Here is a 17,018-nt window from a genome sequence, read left to right as displayed (position 1 = left end):
CCAGGCTGGCCTCGAACTCACAGAGATCTGCCTGCCTCTGCCTCCCGAGTGCTGGGATTAAAGGCGTGCGCCACCAACGCCCGGCTGAAGTTTTTTTTAAGAAGTAAAAATCCAAGCAGAATAGAATCTACTATACCCTGCTGAATCCAAAACCTCACTAAGCACTGGGCTTCCATCCCCTCCGCTTGCCACTCTTGTGAGTACACCACCCCAGGCCAAGGCACTGGGGCCTACGCTGGGCTCGGATCCAGCACCACAAGGGACTTCAGTCATAAGAGCAAGGGCAAGAGAGCCCAGAGAGCATGTCACTCTGCCAGCACCCATGGTTCCCTATGAAGAGCATCTTTTAAAACAGGTTTAATGTATTCTTGTTTGTTTTTAAAACAAAACCAAGTGCTTTCCCACTGAGATGAGGCCAGGTAGCACCAGGGAGGCAGGTGAATCAGAAGCAGCAGCCTCATCCAGTGCACATGGGGGCAGGGGCAGGGATAAACCCCATAGGGGCCAGAAGGGCGGCACAGTCAACTGTTCTCCGTCCAGTCAACTGTTCTCCAGAAGGTGCTGTGCTTATGGGCCCACATGTGCCTACTCAGCAAACAGCACTTGCTTCTCTGAGCCACGTCCCCAAGACGTTGTGGACCACGGGGCAGGGCATCCTTTACCAACAGAACTCCTCTACGGTGGACTACACCATGGAAGAAAGGTGGAAGATGGCAGCCGGTGCATGCCCCCTCTCCCAGTGCAGCAGGAAAAAGGCCAGTGGGCCGCAGTAGTCACACACCGTCAGGCAGAGCTGCTGGTGAGGGCCCAATGCCCGCAAGCCTCCGTGCCATGGTAATGAGGGAACGTAGCTGCACTAGCCTCAGAGGGCCCACTTCTCTGGGATCCTGGCTTTCCAGCCACCTCAGAGCTGTCTCTAGACCCCAGACAGCTTCCCCAGCAGTAGGTACCAACATTGCTCCTTGCTCAGCGGCCTCTTCCTCCTCCTCTCCAGCCCCCATGCTGGAGGGCAGGCTGGCTGGGGATGGAGGAGCTGCAGGGACCACCTCCTGTCTGTAGCCCTCAGGGAGACCTCCACCACCACCGAGGTGCGGCCACTCAGCCACCTCTTCAGGTGCCAGGCGCTGTGTGAGGTCACTGAGCACCCTGCCGTGTTCAGTAGTCTCCTCTACCTGGCGGACTGGAGGCTGTCCCGGCTCAAAGGCTGCCCGAAGCCTCAGCAGCCAGCAGCGTTCTATGCTGCCTGCCTGGACCAGGTCCCAAGAGAGGCCAGCCAGGTATAGCATGTCCTTGAGCATGAAGCTTCTCATGAAGTCCAGCGGAGAGCCACTGGCACAAGACACAGCAAGTCTCAGCAGCTCTCGTCTGTACAAATGTTTGAAGGCTGCCACCACACCATGCTCCAGGGGGGCGGGGATGTGTGCTCGGCTGCTGCCCTTGGACAAGAAGAGCACTCGGACTGCACCATCAGGTGTCTGCAGCTCCTCTGGAGACCCAAAGAGCTCGGGCTGGCACTGCTTAGGCGTCTCCTCACTCTCCTCTAGGGCAGGCATCCGAGCGGCCCAGCTTGGACAAGGTGGATGGGCCACCAGCAACACCGCCTTCTGTTGCAGGCAGCTTCGGCGCAGGTAGCGCTTGACGCCAGGGACGAATTCCTCAAAGAACCAGCCCCGAAGAAGAGGGCGACTGAGCCAGGCATCCGGACTATAGCGGTAGGAGGCCGGGAACTTGTCCTGGTTGTGGTGACGCAAGCTGGGTGGGTCTGGTAGCCGCCCGATAACTAGTGGCTTCAATTTGTGGCTGCCGGTCAGGTTGGCGGCCAACAGCACTGTCACTCGGTCACCGGGCCAGCGCCGGCTGCACCCACTAGGTCCGCTGGAGTTCCCAGCGCCCTGAGTTGCGGCCTGCTCCGGAAGCAACCTCCAGTAGAGACCAGTAACGTTGGCATTGTAGATCTGTTCGTCACCATAGCCGCCCTCGGAGTGGGGCAGAGTAGCCAGTGCACGGCCAGGTAGGACGGCGGCGCCGGGTGGCTGTGCAGGCTCTTCTTTGACAGGCGCAGGGCCTGCGACCGGGGGCTCAGCCTCGCCATAGATGCGCTGGCTGGAGATGCCGTGGCGTTTCTGCCAGCGCCAGAACCAGCCGTGGCTAGCCTTGAATGTACACTCGGGGCCATAGATCTGGCGAGCAAAGGCCTCGGCCTGCGCTTGGATGACCGGACCGGACAGCGGCACGCCGTGCTGGCGCAAGGTGAGGAACCACGAGTAGACGGCGCGGTCGATCTCCTCCTCGTTGGCTAGCCGCATCTTCTTGCGCTGCGTGCCCACCTCTCCACCAAGCTGGTCCAGAAACCAACGCAGCTTGGGCTCGTCCTTGAGCCAGCCGCGCAGCGTGCCGCCCGGCACGCCGAAGTCGCGGCACACGCTGGCTTGCCGCTCACCACCCTTGACGCGCTCGATGGCCTGCAGCTTGTCTTTGATGGAGTAGGCCTTGCGGAAAGTCATTTTTACCGCCACGCGGGGCCGCGGCCCGGGAGCGGTGGGCGGCGGGCGCGCCGTGGGACCCTGGCCGGGAGCCGGCGATCGCGGCGGCTCGGCAAGGCGCCGGGGCGGGGGAAGACGAGCGCGATGAGGGACCGGATGCAGGGCCGGGCCGGCCGGTGGGCTCGTGGGGTACATGGCGTCGGCGCCAGGGACCACCGGGCGAGCGAGCCTGACACCCAGCGCGGGACGCTCGGGGCGGGGCTCGGGGGCGGGGCTGCCCGAGTCCCTCCCTTTTGTCTCGCCAGCCCTGCCGGCACAGGCGCACTCGTCCCGCCCCCTCCGCCTCGTGGCGCCTGCGCACGGTCTGGACTTGGGCGGGTCACCCGCGCGTGCGCACACCAACTCCGCCTCGCCCCGCCCTAGTCCGGCGGCTCCATTCTTCATGCTGTGGAGGGGTGCTGTATGTTGGGACGTCGGGTTCTCGGCTGTTTGTGACAACTCCTCGGGTAAGGCGCGGTGTCCGAGGCATCTGTCCCTCGGACTCTGCCACAGTGGTCCCTGCGTGCATCGTGGTGCATGCTCCGCGGGCGAGGCAGCGCGTGCTCAGAGTTGTGTCCCCCGCCGGGCACCTCGTGGTCTGTGCCGCTGCGTTTTCCGGGAGCTGCGCGGTCGCCCTTCCTTTCCTTTGCAGTCCTGAGCTCGCAGTTCCAGGTTTTGGTTGCTGCGTCCTTGGCTGGCGTGTGAGTACCGCGGGCCCCGCCTCAAGGAGCGCACGTGCGGCAGAGGCTGGAGCGTTCCTGCCCCGCGCCGTTAGGGTTGGCGCCAGTGAGAGCTACGGGTGGGCGTTTGGTCCTGTGTGGGGCCAGGCTGGTGACCACATGGTTGCCAGCTTCCTGAGCGCCGTTTCAAGCTGGCCGCACGGCGGCCTGCCCCGGCCATGATTGACACCCTTGCCGGGCCGGCGTTCCTCTGCCTCGGCTGTTGCCAAGGTCCTAAGGCCTTGCGGCTAAGCACCGATGGCATACCAAACTCTATGCGTAGAGGGAACTTGCTTCGGGTGCAGCCTCATGGAAATTAGGAGGCCCACGAACGCAGGGGAGAGAAAAGGCACGTGTGATGCCACCGGTTCAAACGAATTAGGGCTGGTTTGAAAAAGGTGGTTCTGGGCAAGTTTCTTGGGAAAGGCAAGTTGAAGGGTACGGTCATTTCTCTTTCTAATACACAAGCGCTCTCTTTCCCGGCCCCATGGTTTTCCAGAATGAAAGGCTATCTCGCAACAAAAGAACTTGTTGAAGCCTATAAGGGGTGCCACCCGTAGGTGCTTCTGAATTGGCCCTGTCACTCAGGGATAGCTAGCTCTTAATTCAGGCTTATTCTCATGGATGAAGCAAAGGATGGATGTGACAGGACCACCAGGTGCCCCCTGAGCCAATCCCGGGGGCCGCAGAGTCAAGAGGAAGAATTCCTCAAAGAACAAGGAGCCCCCTCCCAGTCTCTGGCTAGTTCAGCATGGGCCTCCACTTTGACTGCTGGAGAACTCGGTAAACAGTTGGAGAGTTGGCAGAGGGAGCCGCTTGCTTTTTTTTTTTTTTTGGTTTTTCGAGACAGGGTTTCTCTGTGGCTTTAGAGGCTGTCCTGGAACTCACTTGGTAGTCCAGGCTGGTCTCGAACTCACAGAGATCCGCCTGCCTCTGCCTCCCGAGTGCTGGGATTGCCGCTTGCATTTTCTTAACCTGAGATGTGCTCTGCCTGGCTCTCCATCCTCTCTGGAGGAAGCTGGTACAGGGCGAGTCCTCCAGGATCAGCTTTTGGGCCGCTGAGGCTCCAGGGCTTACTACAAATGAGGTAAAGGTGCTTGAAGAGGGTTTGATGGGCAGAGAGAATGGCATTGGGTATTTCTTCTGCATGCTTGTTGAAGGTTGGAGTCAGACATTTGTGTGGAGGACAGGTACTGGGACATGCCTGGTCCCTGGCTCCACGCATCATCAAACTCAGTGGATCTGGTGGTTATACCCATCAGTCTTAATTTTCCTTTCTGGGTTTAAAATGTCACACAGCATTACAGTGTTGCCAAGTATAAACCAAGAGCTGTCTAGCAAGCCCCAAGACCTGTGTGTCAGGTCAGGGTACCACAGGTTGGAACAGAGATAGAACTAACAGTGGTATTTGGGATAAGGAGATTGGAGCTGCCTGGGCGTAAGCGGGGCACTAGCCTCTGGGTCTCAAGGTTGGACAAACAGCACAGGCCAGTGTTTCTGAGTAGGACAGGGAAACCCCAGAGGCAGAAGCAGGGTGGGAGCTTGGAGATACAGAATTTAACCCATGAAAAAAGACCAGATGCACCGGCGCTCCTGTGCTTAGATGACTACAAAGCTAGCCTTTGCTCCTGGGTCCTCCATGTTCCAAATGGCACCAGCTGCCTCTTTGGACACCAGACTCAAAGTTTCCGTAGGCAGCACTGGTTCACAGACTCCAGCTAGGTGAGCCCAGAGGGTGTTGCTGTTGTGGTGAAGGGGTGTGAGTTGGACTTCCTAGCAGACCCTATTCCCTACCACCCTACTCATGAGGACAGACAGTACTGGGAGCCCATCAGTCATGTGACTTATGAGGTGACATGCTGTTTCAGAATGTCCAGAGGAAAGCCAGCTCTTAGGTTCCCAGCACATGGAACCCTTCAGATGTTTGCTGCTGTGGTGGGCCATACCTGCCATATGCCCTTTCTCATCTTCCTCAGGACCCAGTCCCCAAGCCAGAAGAGTCCTTGATGGGGGCCACTGCCTGGTCCAGAGTAGAAGCTATGAAAGCCCCAGACTCTTGTGGACTTCTCTGCAGAGCAGGTGCAGGTTGGCCTCAGAGGCTGCAGCTGGCCAGTAAGCTCTTTTGGCAAGTTCCTTTTGAGTGGGACTCAGTCTGGGTGCTGGGCTACATGGCCACGACTGGCTGTTGAACATATCTCAGGACCTGGGACCTGTCAGGTCTTTTTGTCTGCCGCATGAGCTGCCTGCATCCAAGGCCCTCAGGCATTGTCAATCTTACACACAGGGGCCTTGACAGCTCGCCTCTGGTGGTCAGTCTTGCAGTCTGTACTCCAACCTATCTGGGAGCAGGGCAAGGGCTGCTTAGGTCACTCTTTGGTTTTTCGAAACAGGGTTTCTCTGTGGCTTTGGAGGTTGTCCTGGAACTCTCTGTAGACCAGGCTGGCCTCAAACTCAACAGAGATCCGTCTGCCTCCCGAGTGCTGGGATTAAAGGCATACGCCACCAACGCCCGGCTAGGCCACTTCTTTCTAAATGATGTCTGAGCCTGCTTCTCTGGAAGTTGGCTTTCTTTCTGGTACTTCAATCTCAGGCATGTTTCTGCCATTTGCCCAGATAAAACCTCAGGAGAAAGGAAGACCAGCCCTGTTGTAGGGGTGTGGGTATTGACAAACCTGTCCTTGGGGGGTTTGAGAAATTCATTACTTGTTTTTCCTGGGCAGCTGCAGGTTTGCGTGCACGCGTTTGTGTGTGTGTGTGTGTGTGTGTGTGTGTGTCTGTCTGTCTGTCTGTCTGTCTGTCTGTCTGTCTGTCCTCCAGGGAAGCAATGGAGTTCAGGTATACCCAGTCTGGGTGCAAACTGGCTAAAGTCCTTGGCCTGTTGTACACCTGTGGGGAAAGCAGGTTGGGGAAGACCTTGTCCCTTGGGAGCCTTTGCTAACCGGTGCTAATGTCTTGGGTTGGCATTCCTGCCTGGTCTCTATCCCCGCCACCCAGAGGTGGCACTGTTTCCGTAAGAGGCCCAGTACCAGGTGTGGACCTGGAGCATTTGGGTTGGGGAGTGTCCTTGGCTTCCAAAGCCCTGCCAGTGAAGGAGAGACTGGCTTCCACAGCTGAGGGAGCACCCATCGGTGCTGGCTCACCTTGATGCAGATTGTTGTAGGCTCAGAGAGTGACGAGGGTGGGAGCAGTGAGTTTCCATGCTAGCTCCAGCTTGTCTCCTAGGTAATCTAAGGTCAACATGTCAGGGGCCACCAAAGAGCTCTGCCTCTCAAGTATGACGGCCCGGGGTTAGGCGTGTCTCATTGTGTCCTATTGCCATGCCACCTTGACAGGCAGCTTCTGAAAAGCCACCTAGGCTGTGGGAGCTGCTGTCTGGCATGGGTAGCCTTTCCCACTGCTCTAACCTTGCTGCTTTTCCTTCATGCTGTCCTAGGAGGCCAAAGCAAAAGTAAGTACACCTGCAAAGTGTCCCATGTCTCCCTTCACCTGTGCCAAGGAGTCCCCAGCCACCCATCCCTTGCCTGGGGAAGCATACCTATGCAGAGTTGAGCTTGCTGGGACAAGGCAGCGGTGTGGTTAGCGGTTGGCAAGTAGATACCCATGTGACCCTCACACCAAACAGGTCAGCATATCGCCTTCTGCCATATGGAGAAGTGACGGCCAATCATGAAGATGTGACCAAAGGAAATATCTAGTCTCAGTTGGCCCTGTCCCTTCTTGAGGGAGCACTGGAAATAGCTACATCTGTTTCCTTCAGAAGGGTTTCAACCTAGTCTGTTTGGTAGAGGGGCCAGCTTAGCGGGCATCGCTGAAGGGCACGGGGTGGGTTGGGGTCAACCTAGACCTGTAGTGCTCCACTGAAAGCCAGGAGTCTGTCAGGTCCTGCTGTGATGGCATGCACTGCCCCCTTTGTCACAGTAGGTGATGTCACAATGCTCTGCTTCCTGGGATCATCCTCAGTCCCTACCCCTGCCCCTGCTACTTGGCCTTGGTAAGTGAAGGGGTGGTTTGGAGACCTCTCTACGCTGGGCCTCTGTGGCACCTGCTCCTGGCTCCTCACAGTGGAGAGAGCTTGGGTGGACTGCACTTTAGCTGTCACTTAGAGGTAGGCTTCAGGGTATAACAGGGAGAGTTTTCCAAGGTCTTGAGCATAGGTGAGATTTGGATAGCTTAACACTCTTCCAGTCAGGCATTTTGTTGGATGTATTAGGAAAAGATCCTAGACAGTGATAGGAAGGTTTGCTGTCCAGCCAGAGGGCTCCCTTCCACTTCATGGGAGCCCAACAGATGGCCTGGGTGTTGCTGCAGACCCATAGGAGCAGCGTGATAGCAGCCTCGGCACCCTAGTCCTCAGGTTGAGTCCAGACAACAAAAATTTTGACGAGGCTACCCTTCTAGGGCAAGGCAGCACTAAGTATTTACCGGTGGTTTCTGGTAGGTCCTGGAGCCTATGTTTTCCGTGGTGCCACATTCAGTTCCGGGGTAGTGGAGGCAAGTCCTCCCTTGTGGCTGCTGCTCTGTGCTCAGCCACACCCTGCCGAGGGAGCAGGCCCTTAAAATGCAGGGCTTGAGGTAGCACCGGGCCTAGTAAGGAAGCAGGCCTTTGAGGCACTGTACGCTGATTACAGTTGCGAGTGGGATATGGTATCTGAGACTCTGAGGTCCCCATGATGACTCTTTGGTTCAAATGCATTTAGAGTTGTGAGGTGGTGACTGCTGGCAGTGGTACTCAATCCTTGACCCATCCCCATGATGTCAGGGTCACAGAGTCACTATCCCTTTCCTACGACTGCCAAGGCACACAGGTCTGAGTAGGGTTGTGGTGTGGCCAAGGTAGGTGCAGGTGACTTTCAGTGATGAGCTGTTTGATGGTGCTCCATCCGTCTTGGCAGTCACAAGTCCCTAGAAGCACTGCCACCTCAAGCAAATGTCAGGCTCAGCATATGCAAAGCACAGCCAGTCTGTATATGATTTCAGTAAGCCAAGGGTGACTTACTGTAGCTAAGAAACTCTCATGGGACGTGTTAAGCAAAACAAACAAAACAGCCCACCCCTACTAATGGCTCATTAAAGCCCCACCCCTACTGATCGCTCATATTAAAGCCGGTTGTCAGTGAATGCAGCTGTTTGCTTTATTTGGCCCTCCACCCAGGCCCCTTGAGAAAAGGTATCTGGCAAGGTTGGAGGTGAGGGTTAGATCCCTTTTGGAGCTGTGGGCTCATTGGGTCAGCAAGGGCACCATAAGCAATGGTGTGTGTGTGTGTGTGTGTGTGTGTGTGTGTGTGTGTGTGTGTGTGTGCGCGCGCGCGCGCTGTGTCTGGTTTACAGAAGTCCCTGGTGTGGATTTGTGTCCTTGCATGTCATCTGGCCACGCCCCTCGGGTGGCTTGCCCTCTCCTTTCTCCAGGCCTCCCTGCCCACCCTTGCCAGCCAGACTGGAGGGCGAGGGAGGCCGGTGCCTCTGCTGTGTTGCAACTGCCTTCTTGTGCTTGCTTTTTAATGCTGCACCCGAAGATGAGGAGTGGGAAGGCCTCTTGTGCGCTGGAGACCGTCTGGGAGGACAAGCACAAGTGTGAGGAAGCCGCGCGGCGCTTCCATGAGCATGAGGCCACCCAAGCCGCCGCCTCTGCCCAGCGCCCCCTGGCCAAGGTGCCAGCTGTGAACGGGCCCAGCCAGGAGGACACAGAGGACATCGACGAGGCAGAGACCCCCAACACCAGCGGCAGGGGGGATCTTAGGAAGAGCCACGAGTGCAAGAAGCCCCTACAGAAGAAGAGGAAGCGCTCCCCCAAGAGTTGGCTTGGCCAGGCGGACCTGGCCCTCGTGGGCCTCTCGGCTGACCACGTATGGCTGGACAAGCCCCTCTTCGACCAGGCAGAAAGCTCCTACCGCCAGAGGCTGGCAGATGTGGCCGCCCAGGCAGCCCAGCCGCCTGTTCTGGCCCCTCGGGGCCCCTGTACACATGGAAGCCATGTGGCCTGCCACCATGTGACCTGGGGGATCTGGGTCAACAAGTCTTGCTTTGATCAGGCTGAGCGGGCTTTTGTGGAGTGGTCTCAGACCTTGCTGCTGGCGGTAGAGGGGAACCGCAAGCAGGGGACTCCTGACACGGGCCAGCAGGCTGTCTCTCCTGACCTGGCCTTGGCCGGCCAGCCTAGCCCACCAGCTAACGGGCAGCCTCCTCTGGGCAGCCTGCAGGCTCTGGTTCGTGAGGTGTGGCTAGAGAAGCCCCGGTACGATGCGGCTGAAAGGGGCTTCTACGAGGCCCTGTTTGATGGCCATCCCCCAGGGAAAGTACGACTGCAAGAACGAGCCAGTCAGCCCGAGGGTGCCCGGAGGGGCCGCAGAGACCGTCGGAGTCGCAATGCTGTCGGAAACAAGCGAGCTGGGTCAAAACGGGCCGATGGGGAGGCGCCCTCTGTTCTGCCCTACTGGTACTTCCTACACAAGGATGCAGAGGCCCCTTGGCTCAGCAAGCCTGCCTACGACAGTGCCGAGTGCCGCCACCATGCTGCTGAGGCCCTGCGCATAGCCTGGCGCCTGGAAGCTGCCTCCCTGGCTCACCGACCCACGCCCCGTTCTGGCCCATCCATGTCCAGCCTGAGACCCAAGTAGGAGAAATAGGGCTGCAGGTGTCGGGCCTGACCTGGGCTACAAGCATATAGGGACAGGGACAGCTGTCTCTGCTGTGGGCCTGACCAGCTTGAATGCAGGGGTGGGGTGGACACCCGTAGTGCTCTGTTCTTGAGGGTTAGAGTCCTGAGCTGCTGGTGTTGGTGGGGGAAGGTTCTACATGAGACAAAGCCCACTATCGGGGAGCCCAGAAGACATTGTTGGCAGAGTGAGTGGGAAGCCTTGTGTCTGCAGGAGTTGGGTACCCACAGCCTAGGGTGTAGTGTGTGCTCATTGAGTCAGGTGGGTGTTAAATCTACGAGCTGATCCAGCAGCCTCTGAAGGGTGCTTGTCTGGCCTCCCTGTGAGGAAAGAAACCTGCCTTTAGCCCAGGCTCCTCAAGGAATCCTGCTCCAACACAGCTGAATGGAGTCCTGCCATGGTCTCTGAAGGCCAGGGAAGGGCTGTGGGGGTAATATGTGACCATGGGAGGTGGCCTCCAGGCAGGTAGGTCTGATAGACAGACACAGAAGGGACAGAGTGACACCAGTCTTGGGGATGCCCAGTGGTTGGTCTGTCTGCCACCTACCTGCCTTGTGTTCACAGTTCTGGCTCCCTCACCAAAGCATCCTGGGAAAGGGGTGCAGTGTCAGGGCGTTTTCTTTTTTCTTTCTGTTTTTTTGGTTTTCGAGACAGGGTTTCTCTGTGTAGCCTTTGAGCCTTTCCTGGCACTTTGCTCTGTAGACCAGCCTGGCCTCGAACTCACGGAGATCCACCTGCCTCTGCCTCCCGAGTGCTGGGATTAAAGGTGTGCGCCACCAACACCTGGCCCAGGCCTCTATTGGCAGAGTGAGATTGGTTGGTCTTTCATACTTGCCAAAAAGGGCAGGATGGTAATTGGTAGCCTCTGTGGTCACTGTGTAACCCGTAGCTCCCATACTGTGGCAGGCGTAGGAGCTTCGTGCTGGGACATGGCTTGCAGAAGCATGGTGAGCTGGACCTTGGTCTAGTTCTCAGACTCCGGTCTTAGTTGCCATAGAACTTTCGTTGCACCCTTGACCTTTTTTTTTTAATCATGTTAATCAAAACAAATAAGTACTAAAAGTACTTATATATTGAGAGAGAATGACAAACTCGTTGCGTGCTAGGATGGCGCATTTTCTAAAAACTAACTTTGGGAGACAGTAGACTTGCTCATTGTTAAAGGCCGTTTGGCTGAAGCGTGAGTAGGTGCCTGGCTGCTGGTCTTACAGTTGCTTTTGTGCTCTAGCTGCTGCTGTGGGTTATGGTTAGAAAAGTCGGGGCCTGGGTGCCTAGTGTCTGGAGGACTGACTGGGGATGCCCCTCTCACCCAGGCCCTGGTAGGTGAACGCTTTGGGGGATGGAGAGGGTCGTTTACTCTTACCTTTGTATGTGGGAGGGGCTTGGTGTTGAACACCATGGTCTTCAGCAGCAGAGGCACAGTTCATGAGCCAGGCAGGACGTGAACTGGCCCAGCATGTCATAGCCCTCACGGGATCCCTGTTCTTTCCTTACCTATGGCTTGGTCCGGGGACTCAGGCAGCATGGGCCTGGAGCCTGTGGGGAAGGTGAAGCCAGAGGTTTTCTGGCCATATTGACCTAGCCACTTTTTCCCATCTCAGCAGAAAAATGGCTACAAACTTCCTAGTGCACGAGAAGATCTGGTTTGACAAGTTCAAATATGACGACGCAGAAAGGAAATTCTACGAGCAGATGAATGGGCCGGTGACTGCTGGCTCCCGCCAGGTGAGGACCACACTCAAGCCTGGTGGAGCCACCTGGGTGGGCCAGAGACATGCTGTTAGGGCCAACCTGCCTTGTTAAGGAATCTGTCTTTCGGAGGGCCATTGCAGAATCCCATGCCCTTGGCTCCTGATCCTAATACATGAGACAGCCCACTCTTGCTGCTTCCCGGGCTGCTGGGGCCAGCAAGCTGACAGGTGTCTAGGGGTGGTGTGTGGCCAGGCCTCAGCATGTATGGCTACTTGCGACTTTGTGATCCTGGCTTAAGTCACCTGCTTCTCCCTGTCCTGGGAGCTTTCATTCTGTGTAATGCATTCATCTCTTTGTAATGCATTCTTGCTTTTTAGTGAGGGTCCTTAGGGATTGAGTGTGTGTGGGGGGGGGGGGTGTTGTTTAAAAAGATTTTTTTAAACCCAGACAAAAAAGACTGGTTCTTTCTGCACTGTCTGCAGGAGAATGGTGCCAGCGTGATCCTCCGTGACATTGCAAGAGCCAGAGAGAACATCCAGAAATCCCTGGCCGGAGTGAGTACCCACGGCCCATGTATCCATGGGCTCGTGCTCGGCCAAACAGCATGTCTGATTTTTTATTTAAACCTCAGTACTGCTGACGATTTTGGCCTTTGGAGCAAGTTAGGATGCAGGGTGTGGTCCTGTGCTCTACAGCAGGAGTGCTGAGGCCTCTGTGTCTCTTGTGTACACTGAGGTCTCTCTAACTATTCTTGCAGCGCCTGCCATGGGCTGCCTGGACTAAGCGGTGCTTTCTCAGGGTGTAAGCACATGCCTTGGAAACCTGTCCCTTCCTGCTTGCCTTCCTGCTTGCTCCCTTGCTAAAGAAGCACAGATCCCCTATGCCCTAGACTACTGGATCCTCCTGATTAGGTGGGGCCATTCATGGAAAGGAGATAATTACTGAGGTATGCTAGTCAGCATCACTTTGAACTAAGGGCCCAGGGAGGGCTACTGCAAAGCCTCGGTGTCTCAGCCCAAGGAAGGTATACCCTTAAATGGCAGGCAAACTTGCTCTATATTCCTTATTCTAGAGACATCATGACCTCAGTCTGTCTCCCTGGAATGGGTTTATCCCCTGGAACAGGTTTCTGATGGGTTACCACAACCTTACTGCTTAAAACAATGTGAATTTATCATCAGATGGTTCCGAAGGTCAAAGGTTGAAACAGGGCCAAAGGCAAATAGAGTTGGGTTCCCTCTGAGGCTCTGAGCAGCCATTTCCTGCCTGTCTTGGGGCAGTTCGTGTCCTTTGGCATCTCGTCCTATCAGCCTCCTGCATGCCATCATCACAAGGGTTCCTGTGAATGCACCAAGCCTGCCCAGATAGCTCAGGCTCTTGTTGGCAATTGAGAGCATGCTGTGTAAAGCAGCATGTTTATACTCAGCAGGCATCCCATTAAAATGGGGATGCAGAAAGGGCCACTGGTCCCAAACAGTTTGAAACTCCAGCCAGTCTCCCTGAATCTTTATCTTACGTTTATTATGTATACAGTGTTCTTCCTGCACTGTCTGCAGGTCAGAATAGGGCTTCAGATCTCATCACAGATGGTTGTGAGCCACCATGTGGTTGCCAGGAATTGAACTCAGGATCCCTGGAAGAGCAGCCAGTGCTCTTAACCACTGAGCCCCCTAAACAGCATTCTTTTTTTTTTTTTTTTTTTTTTTTTTTTTGAGACAGAGTTTCTCTGTGTACTAAATAGCATTCTTGAAGCTGAAATTTTAACATCCTGCCTGTGGAAGGTAGAGACCTTAAACCTTTTTAAAAAGATCCTGATTCCTTTTTTGGTCTAAAGTAGTGGTGTTTTTGCTAGTAAATTTTCAAGAACTTTGCATGTGTATTTTGTCCCAGAAATCTGCACGTAGCAGGTGTTCCTCTGGGTCTTTGGTCCTATCACACTTCTCAGCCCCTGTCAAGGTGGCCATGGGCATTCACAAGTCAAATACCTGGGTGACAGTGGATTTACATTTTCTTTGCACCCTAGAGAGGTCAAGGATTTCCCCAACCATCTGGCCCTGGCTTCTTTTCTGCTCTACAGTTTTTCCTTTGCTTTCTTTTCTCCCATAAGTAGCAAAAAGGAAGCGGGCTTTGCCTTCCACGCTTGGCCAAGAAATCTCCGCTGCAATGGAATTTGCTGCCTAGCTGTGCAATCCCAGCACTTGGGAAAGCTGAGGCAAGGGGATTGCACAAGCTTGAGATCTGCACCATAGAACACAATCTTTGGGAAACAAACAAACACCTCTCAGCTGAAGATCAAGTTTTTCTCACTCAGAAGTCTTGGCAACAGTGAGACCAAACTCTGCTTTTAAGGCCTGTGCTGTGCCCCCTGCCATCTCCACATTTTTAGGGATTTGTTCCAGCAGCACCCCATTTCCCGAGGCCAAGATCTATGTGGTTCCTAGTTGCTCTGTCAGATTACCACAGCTAGTGACTTAAAGTGACACACATCTTACAGTTCTGGAGGTCAGATCTTTAGAGGCATCTTGTGGAACAAGACCAAGGTGTCCATGGGGTTCTCCAGAAGACTGGAGAAATCCACCTATCTGTCGTCCCTGCCTCTATTTCTCTTGTTCCTGCTGCCATGCACAGAGCATCTAAACAGTGATTCTCAGACTTCCTAACCCTGCCACCATTTAATACAGCTCCTTATATCTGTATTTTTGGTGGTCTTAGGTGACCCCTGTGAAAGGATTGTGAGCCATAGGTTGAAAACCACTGTTCTAGGTCCTTAGTTCCACCTATTAAATCTGCTTTGCTGTGGGAAACTAACATTGCAAGCTCTGGAGGTTCAAGTACAGCCAGGTGATCCAGACTGCACAGCCTTTACAAAAGGTTGCGTACACCTGGCCCCTTCTTGGTCCTTCCTGACTTATGTAGTTCTCATCCTGTCATCCTCAAATCCAAACCCATGCTCCCATGCTCACCCAGTGAAGCTCAGGCTAGGGAGATGTGGGGTCAGGGAAACAGATTTATGCGCTTGACTGGGCACAGTGATCTTCAGCACCCAGAAAGGTGGGTCATTCTCAGCAGGCATTTGCTGTCTGGCTCTGCTGGGCTGTCCCTCGCCAGGTCCTTTGCTTTGTACCAGGCCTGCAGTATGGAGTGGGGAACCCCTCAGGCGTTTTGAAAACAGCCTTGGCATTCCTGTCTGACCTTGCTTCAGGTAGATGGAAGGTACCTCCCTTCAAAAAATGCCGCTGTAGCCTATTTTGGCAAAGGCCTGTGTCTGTCTGTTAGCTCTTGTGTGGAGCAGCTTCTGCCTAGCAGGATACTAAGAATGCTCACCCCCCTCCTTCAGAGGACATCCTAGTGGGCCTGCTGAGGTCGGTTTGCATGCAACTATTTTTTCAGAGTCAGTAACTCTCCTACCTGTGAGTGGAGCTGACGTCTGAGAGCATGAAGCTAGACGCCTGGGTTTGCTGCAGGGGAGCAAGATGAAGGTGCTGGCACCGCCTGCATGCTCCTTCCTTCTAGCCCTTGAATTGCTTTCCCTCCTGTTTCTAGCTCAAGGTGATGCTGCCCAACTCCCCTGAGGCCCTGGGCCAGGCCACCCCTGGGACTGTAAGTCCTGCTGCTTTCTCTGTGTGGCTCCCTTGTCCTATCCTCTGCTTGACTGTACAGCCATTTCCCTGAAGACAACAAGTCTTCACTGCTCGCCCTAAGCAGGAAGTCTGTCTTACAGTTCCTCACCTGTCTAGGCCTTCCTGCGTTGCTTCTCCAGCAGATCCTTGACCAAGTTCTATAGGGGACCTGATGGGGAAGTCCTGTGCATATGTCAATAAAGCACTGTCAAAGTGGCTGGCAAGGAAAAGGCTTCACTCTACAGGGGACCCATTAAGACTGAGCCTTTGCCAAACCTTCAGCACAGTTTGGGTTGTGCTTCTGAGTGGCTATACGGGGATCCTGGAGCAGGCTAAAATAGTAAGACCAGTGTCCCCCTCCCTTACAGAGCTCAGGCCCTGGGGCCTCCAGTGGACCTGGTGGAGATCATAGTGAGCTTGTTGTAAGAATTGCCAATCTGGAAGTGGAGAACCAGAACCTTCGAGGCGGTGAGTGCTTGGGCCTGACAGGTGGGGCTGCAGCTCCAGTGTCTGCTCTCTGACTGGTGTCCCCTTGTGCCCACAGTGGTACAAAATCTGCAGCAGGCCATTTCTAAGTTGGAGGTCCGGCTGAGCACTCTGGAGAAGAATTCACCTGCTCACCGAGCTACAGCCCCACAGACCCAAGTGAGTCCCCTTGGGAAGGAGCCTCGGACTGTGGTGCTAGCTTGGTCTTCCTGAGGGCTGGCTCTCAGGGCTAGATAAGTCTCAGCCTTCCTCCCTTCTTCTATGGCAGCACGTGTCTCCTATGCGTCAAGTGGAGCCCCCAGCCAAGAAGGCAGCCACGCCAGCAGAGGACGATGAGGACGATGACATTGACCTGTTCGGCAGTGATGAGGAGGAGGAAGATAAGGAGGCGGCCCGACTACGAGAGGAGAGGCTTCGCCAGTATGCGGAGAAAAAAGCCAAGAAGCCCTCACTGGTGGCCAAATCCTCCATCCTCTTGGATGTCAAACCTGTGAGTGGTGGCAGGGTGGGCCTCTGGGAGGCCAGGGTGGGGCGTTGTGTGGCCTGCCCCCAAGGCTCGGATTCTGACCCACACACACCCTCCTGGGTCTAGCAGCCGTAACAGAAATGTGGAGCAGGACACATGTTCTCAGGGGCTCTTTAAAGAAGCAAAGCTGTGTCTTGCAGTTGGGGAGGGGTCATGGGTGTCCTGTGCTGTTGTAGAGGTCTCTGAGACAGCTCACCCCCATTCTCTCACAGTGGGATGATGAGACAGACATGGCCCAGCTGGAGACTTGTGTGCGTTCCATCCAACTGGACGGGCTGGTCTGGGGGGGCTCCAAGCTCGTGCCTGTTGGCTATGGTATCCGGAAGTTGCAGATCCAGTGTGTGGTGGAAGATGACAAAGTGGGCACTGACTTGCTAGAAGAGGAGATCACCAAGTTTGAGGAGCACGTGAGTGGGCATGGGTACTAGCGGTGGGAAGACCAGTGGACTCTGGGACACTGGGTCCTGCGGCCCCACATTCGTAGGGCCAACCCCCCTGTGGAGCGTGAGCAGGTGGGCCCTTAGACAGTCTCTGTCAACACCCTTTGTCTCCATCCACAGGTGCAGAGTGTTGACATAGCGGCTTTCAACAAGATCTGAAAGGCCACGAGTGTGGTTCGTGTGTGTGTGTGTGTGTGTGTGTGGACCTGCCGAGATTAAAGACTGAGATTCTGCACTTTGGCTCCTGTGGTTATTGGTGTGCAGTGCTGTGTCAGCCCTGTCCATACTCGACCCAGCCCAGCCCACCTCTTGTCTCTTGAAGCTGTTTTGGCCCAAATAGAATCCATGGGGCCCACATTT

At 55.3% G+C, this 17,018-nt stretch overlaps 2 protein-coding genes across 10 annotated transcripts; one reads left to right on the top strand and one right to left on the bottom strand.

The window, feature by feature from the left end:
- Window positions 1–342: 342 nt before the first annotated feature.
- Window positions 343–3,020, bottom strand: Tigd5 (tigger transposable element derived 5). The gene has a single exon (XM_005085972.4). The coding sequence runs from the start codon at window positions 2,925–2,927 to the stop codon at window positions 774–776; it is 2,154 nt and encodes a 717-aa protein (XP_005086029.2). The 5' UTR covers window positions 2,928–3,020; the 3' UTR covers window positions 343–773.
- Window positions 3,021–3,094: 74 nt separating this feature from the next.
- Eef1d (eukaryotic translation elongation factor 1 delta) lies at window positions 3,095–16,893 on the top strand. Of its 9 annotated transcripts, XM_040736279.1 has the most exons (11): window positions 3,130–3,223; window positions 6,675–6,689; window positions 8,755–9,851; window positions 11,496–11,619; window positions 12,069–12,140; window positions 15,130–15,186; window positions 15,575–15,674; window positions 15,751–15,851; window positions 15,961–16,182; window positions 16,431–16,625; window positions 16,779–16,893. In XM_040736279.1, the coding sequence occupies exons 3-11, from the start codon at window positions 8,755–8,757 to the stop codon at window positions 16,815–16,817; spliced, it is 2,007 nt and encodes a 668-aa protein (XP_040592213.1). In that variant the 5' UTR covers window positions 3,130–3,223; window positions 6,675–6,689; the 3' UTR covers window positions 16,818–16,893. The 9 variants fall into 9 exon arrangements, with proteins under 9 accessions (XP_040592219.1, XP_040592221.1, XP_040592220.1 ...); XM_040736285.1 differs by lacking the exons at window positions 6,675–6,689; window positions 8,755–9,851 and having other exon boundaries at window positions 3,095–3,223; XM_040736286.1 differs by lacking the exons at window positions 6,675–6,689; window positions 8,755–9,851 and having other exon boundaries at window positions 3,115–3,223; window positions 11,499–11,619.
- Window positions 16,894–17,018: the final 125 nt, after the last annotated feature.

Source organism: Mesocricetus auratus, unplaced genomic scaffold (genome assembly GCF_017639785.1).
Source record: "Mesocricetus auratus isolate SY011 unplaced genomic scaffold, BCM_Maur_2.0 Super-Scaffold_100055, whole genome shotgun sequence".
NCBI lineage: Eukaryota > Metazoa > Chordata > Mammalia > Rodentia > Cricetidae > Mesocricetus > Mesocricetus auratus.
Note: the sequence above shows the minus strand (reverse complement) of the source record. Positions and strands in the feature narration are given on the sequence as shown.

What these genes read in the sequence shown, in the direction of transcription:
- Tigd5 (XM_005085972.4), bottom strand. Translation starts at nt 2,927, where the DNA reads ATGAAGAATGGAGCCGCCGGACTAGGGCGGGGCGAGGCGGAGTTGGTG.
- Eef1d (XM_040736279.1), top strand. Translation starts at nt 8,755, where the DNA reads ATGAGGAGTGGGAAGGCCTCTTGTGCGCTGGAGACCGTCTGGGAGGAC. An exon ending in TGACTGCTGGCTCCCGCCAG is followed by an intron (nt 11,620 to 12,068) that starts GTGAGGACCACA and finishes CACTGTCTGCAG; the next exon opens with GAGAATGGTGCCAGCGTGAT. An exon ending in CTACAGCCCCACAGACCCAA is followed by an intron (nt 15,852 to 15,960) that starts GTGAGTCCCCTT and finishes CTTCTATGGCAG; the next exon opens with CACGTGTCTCCTATGCGTCA.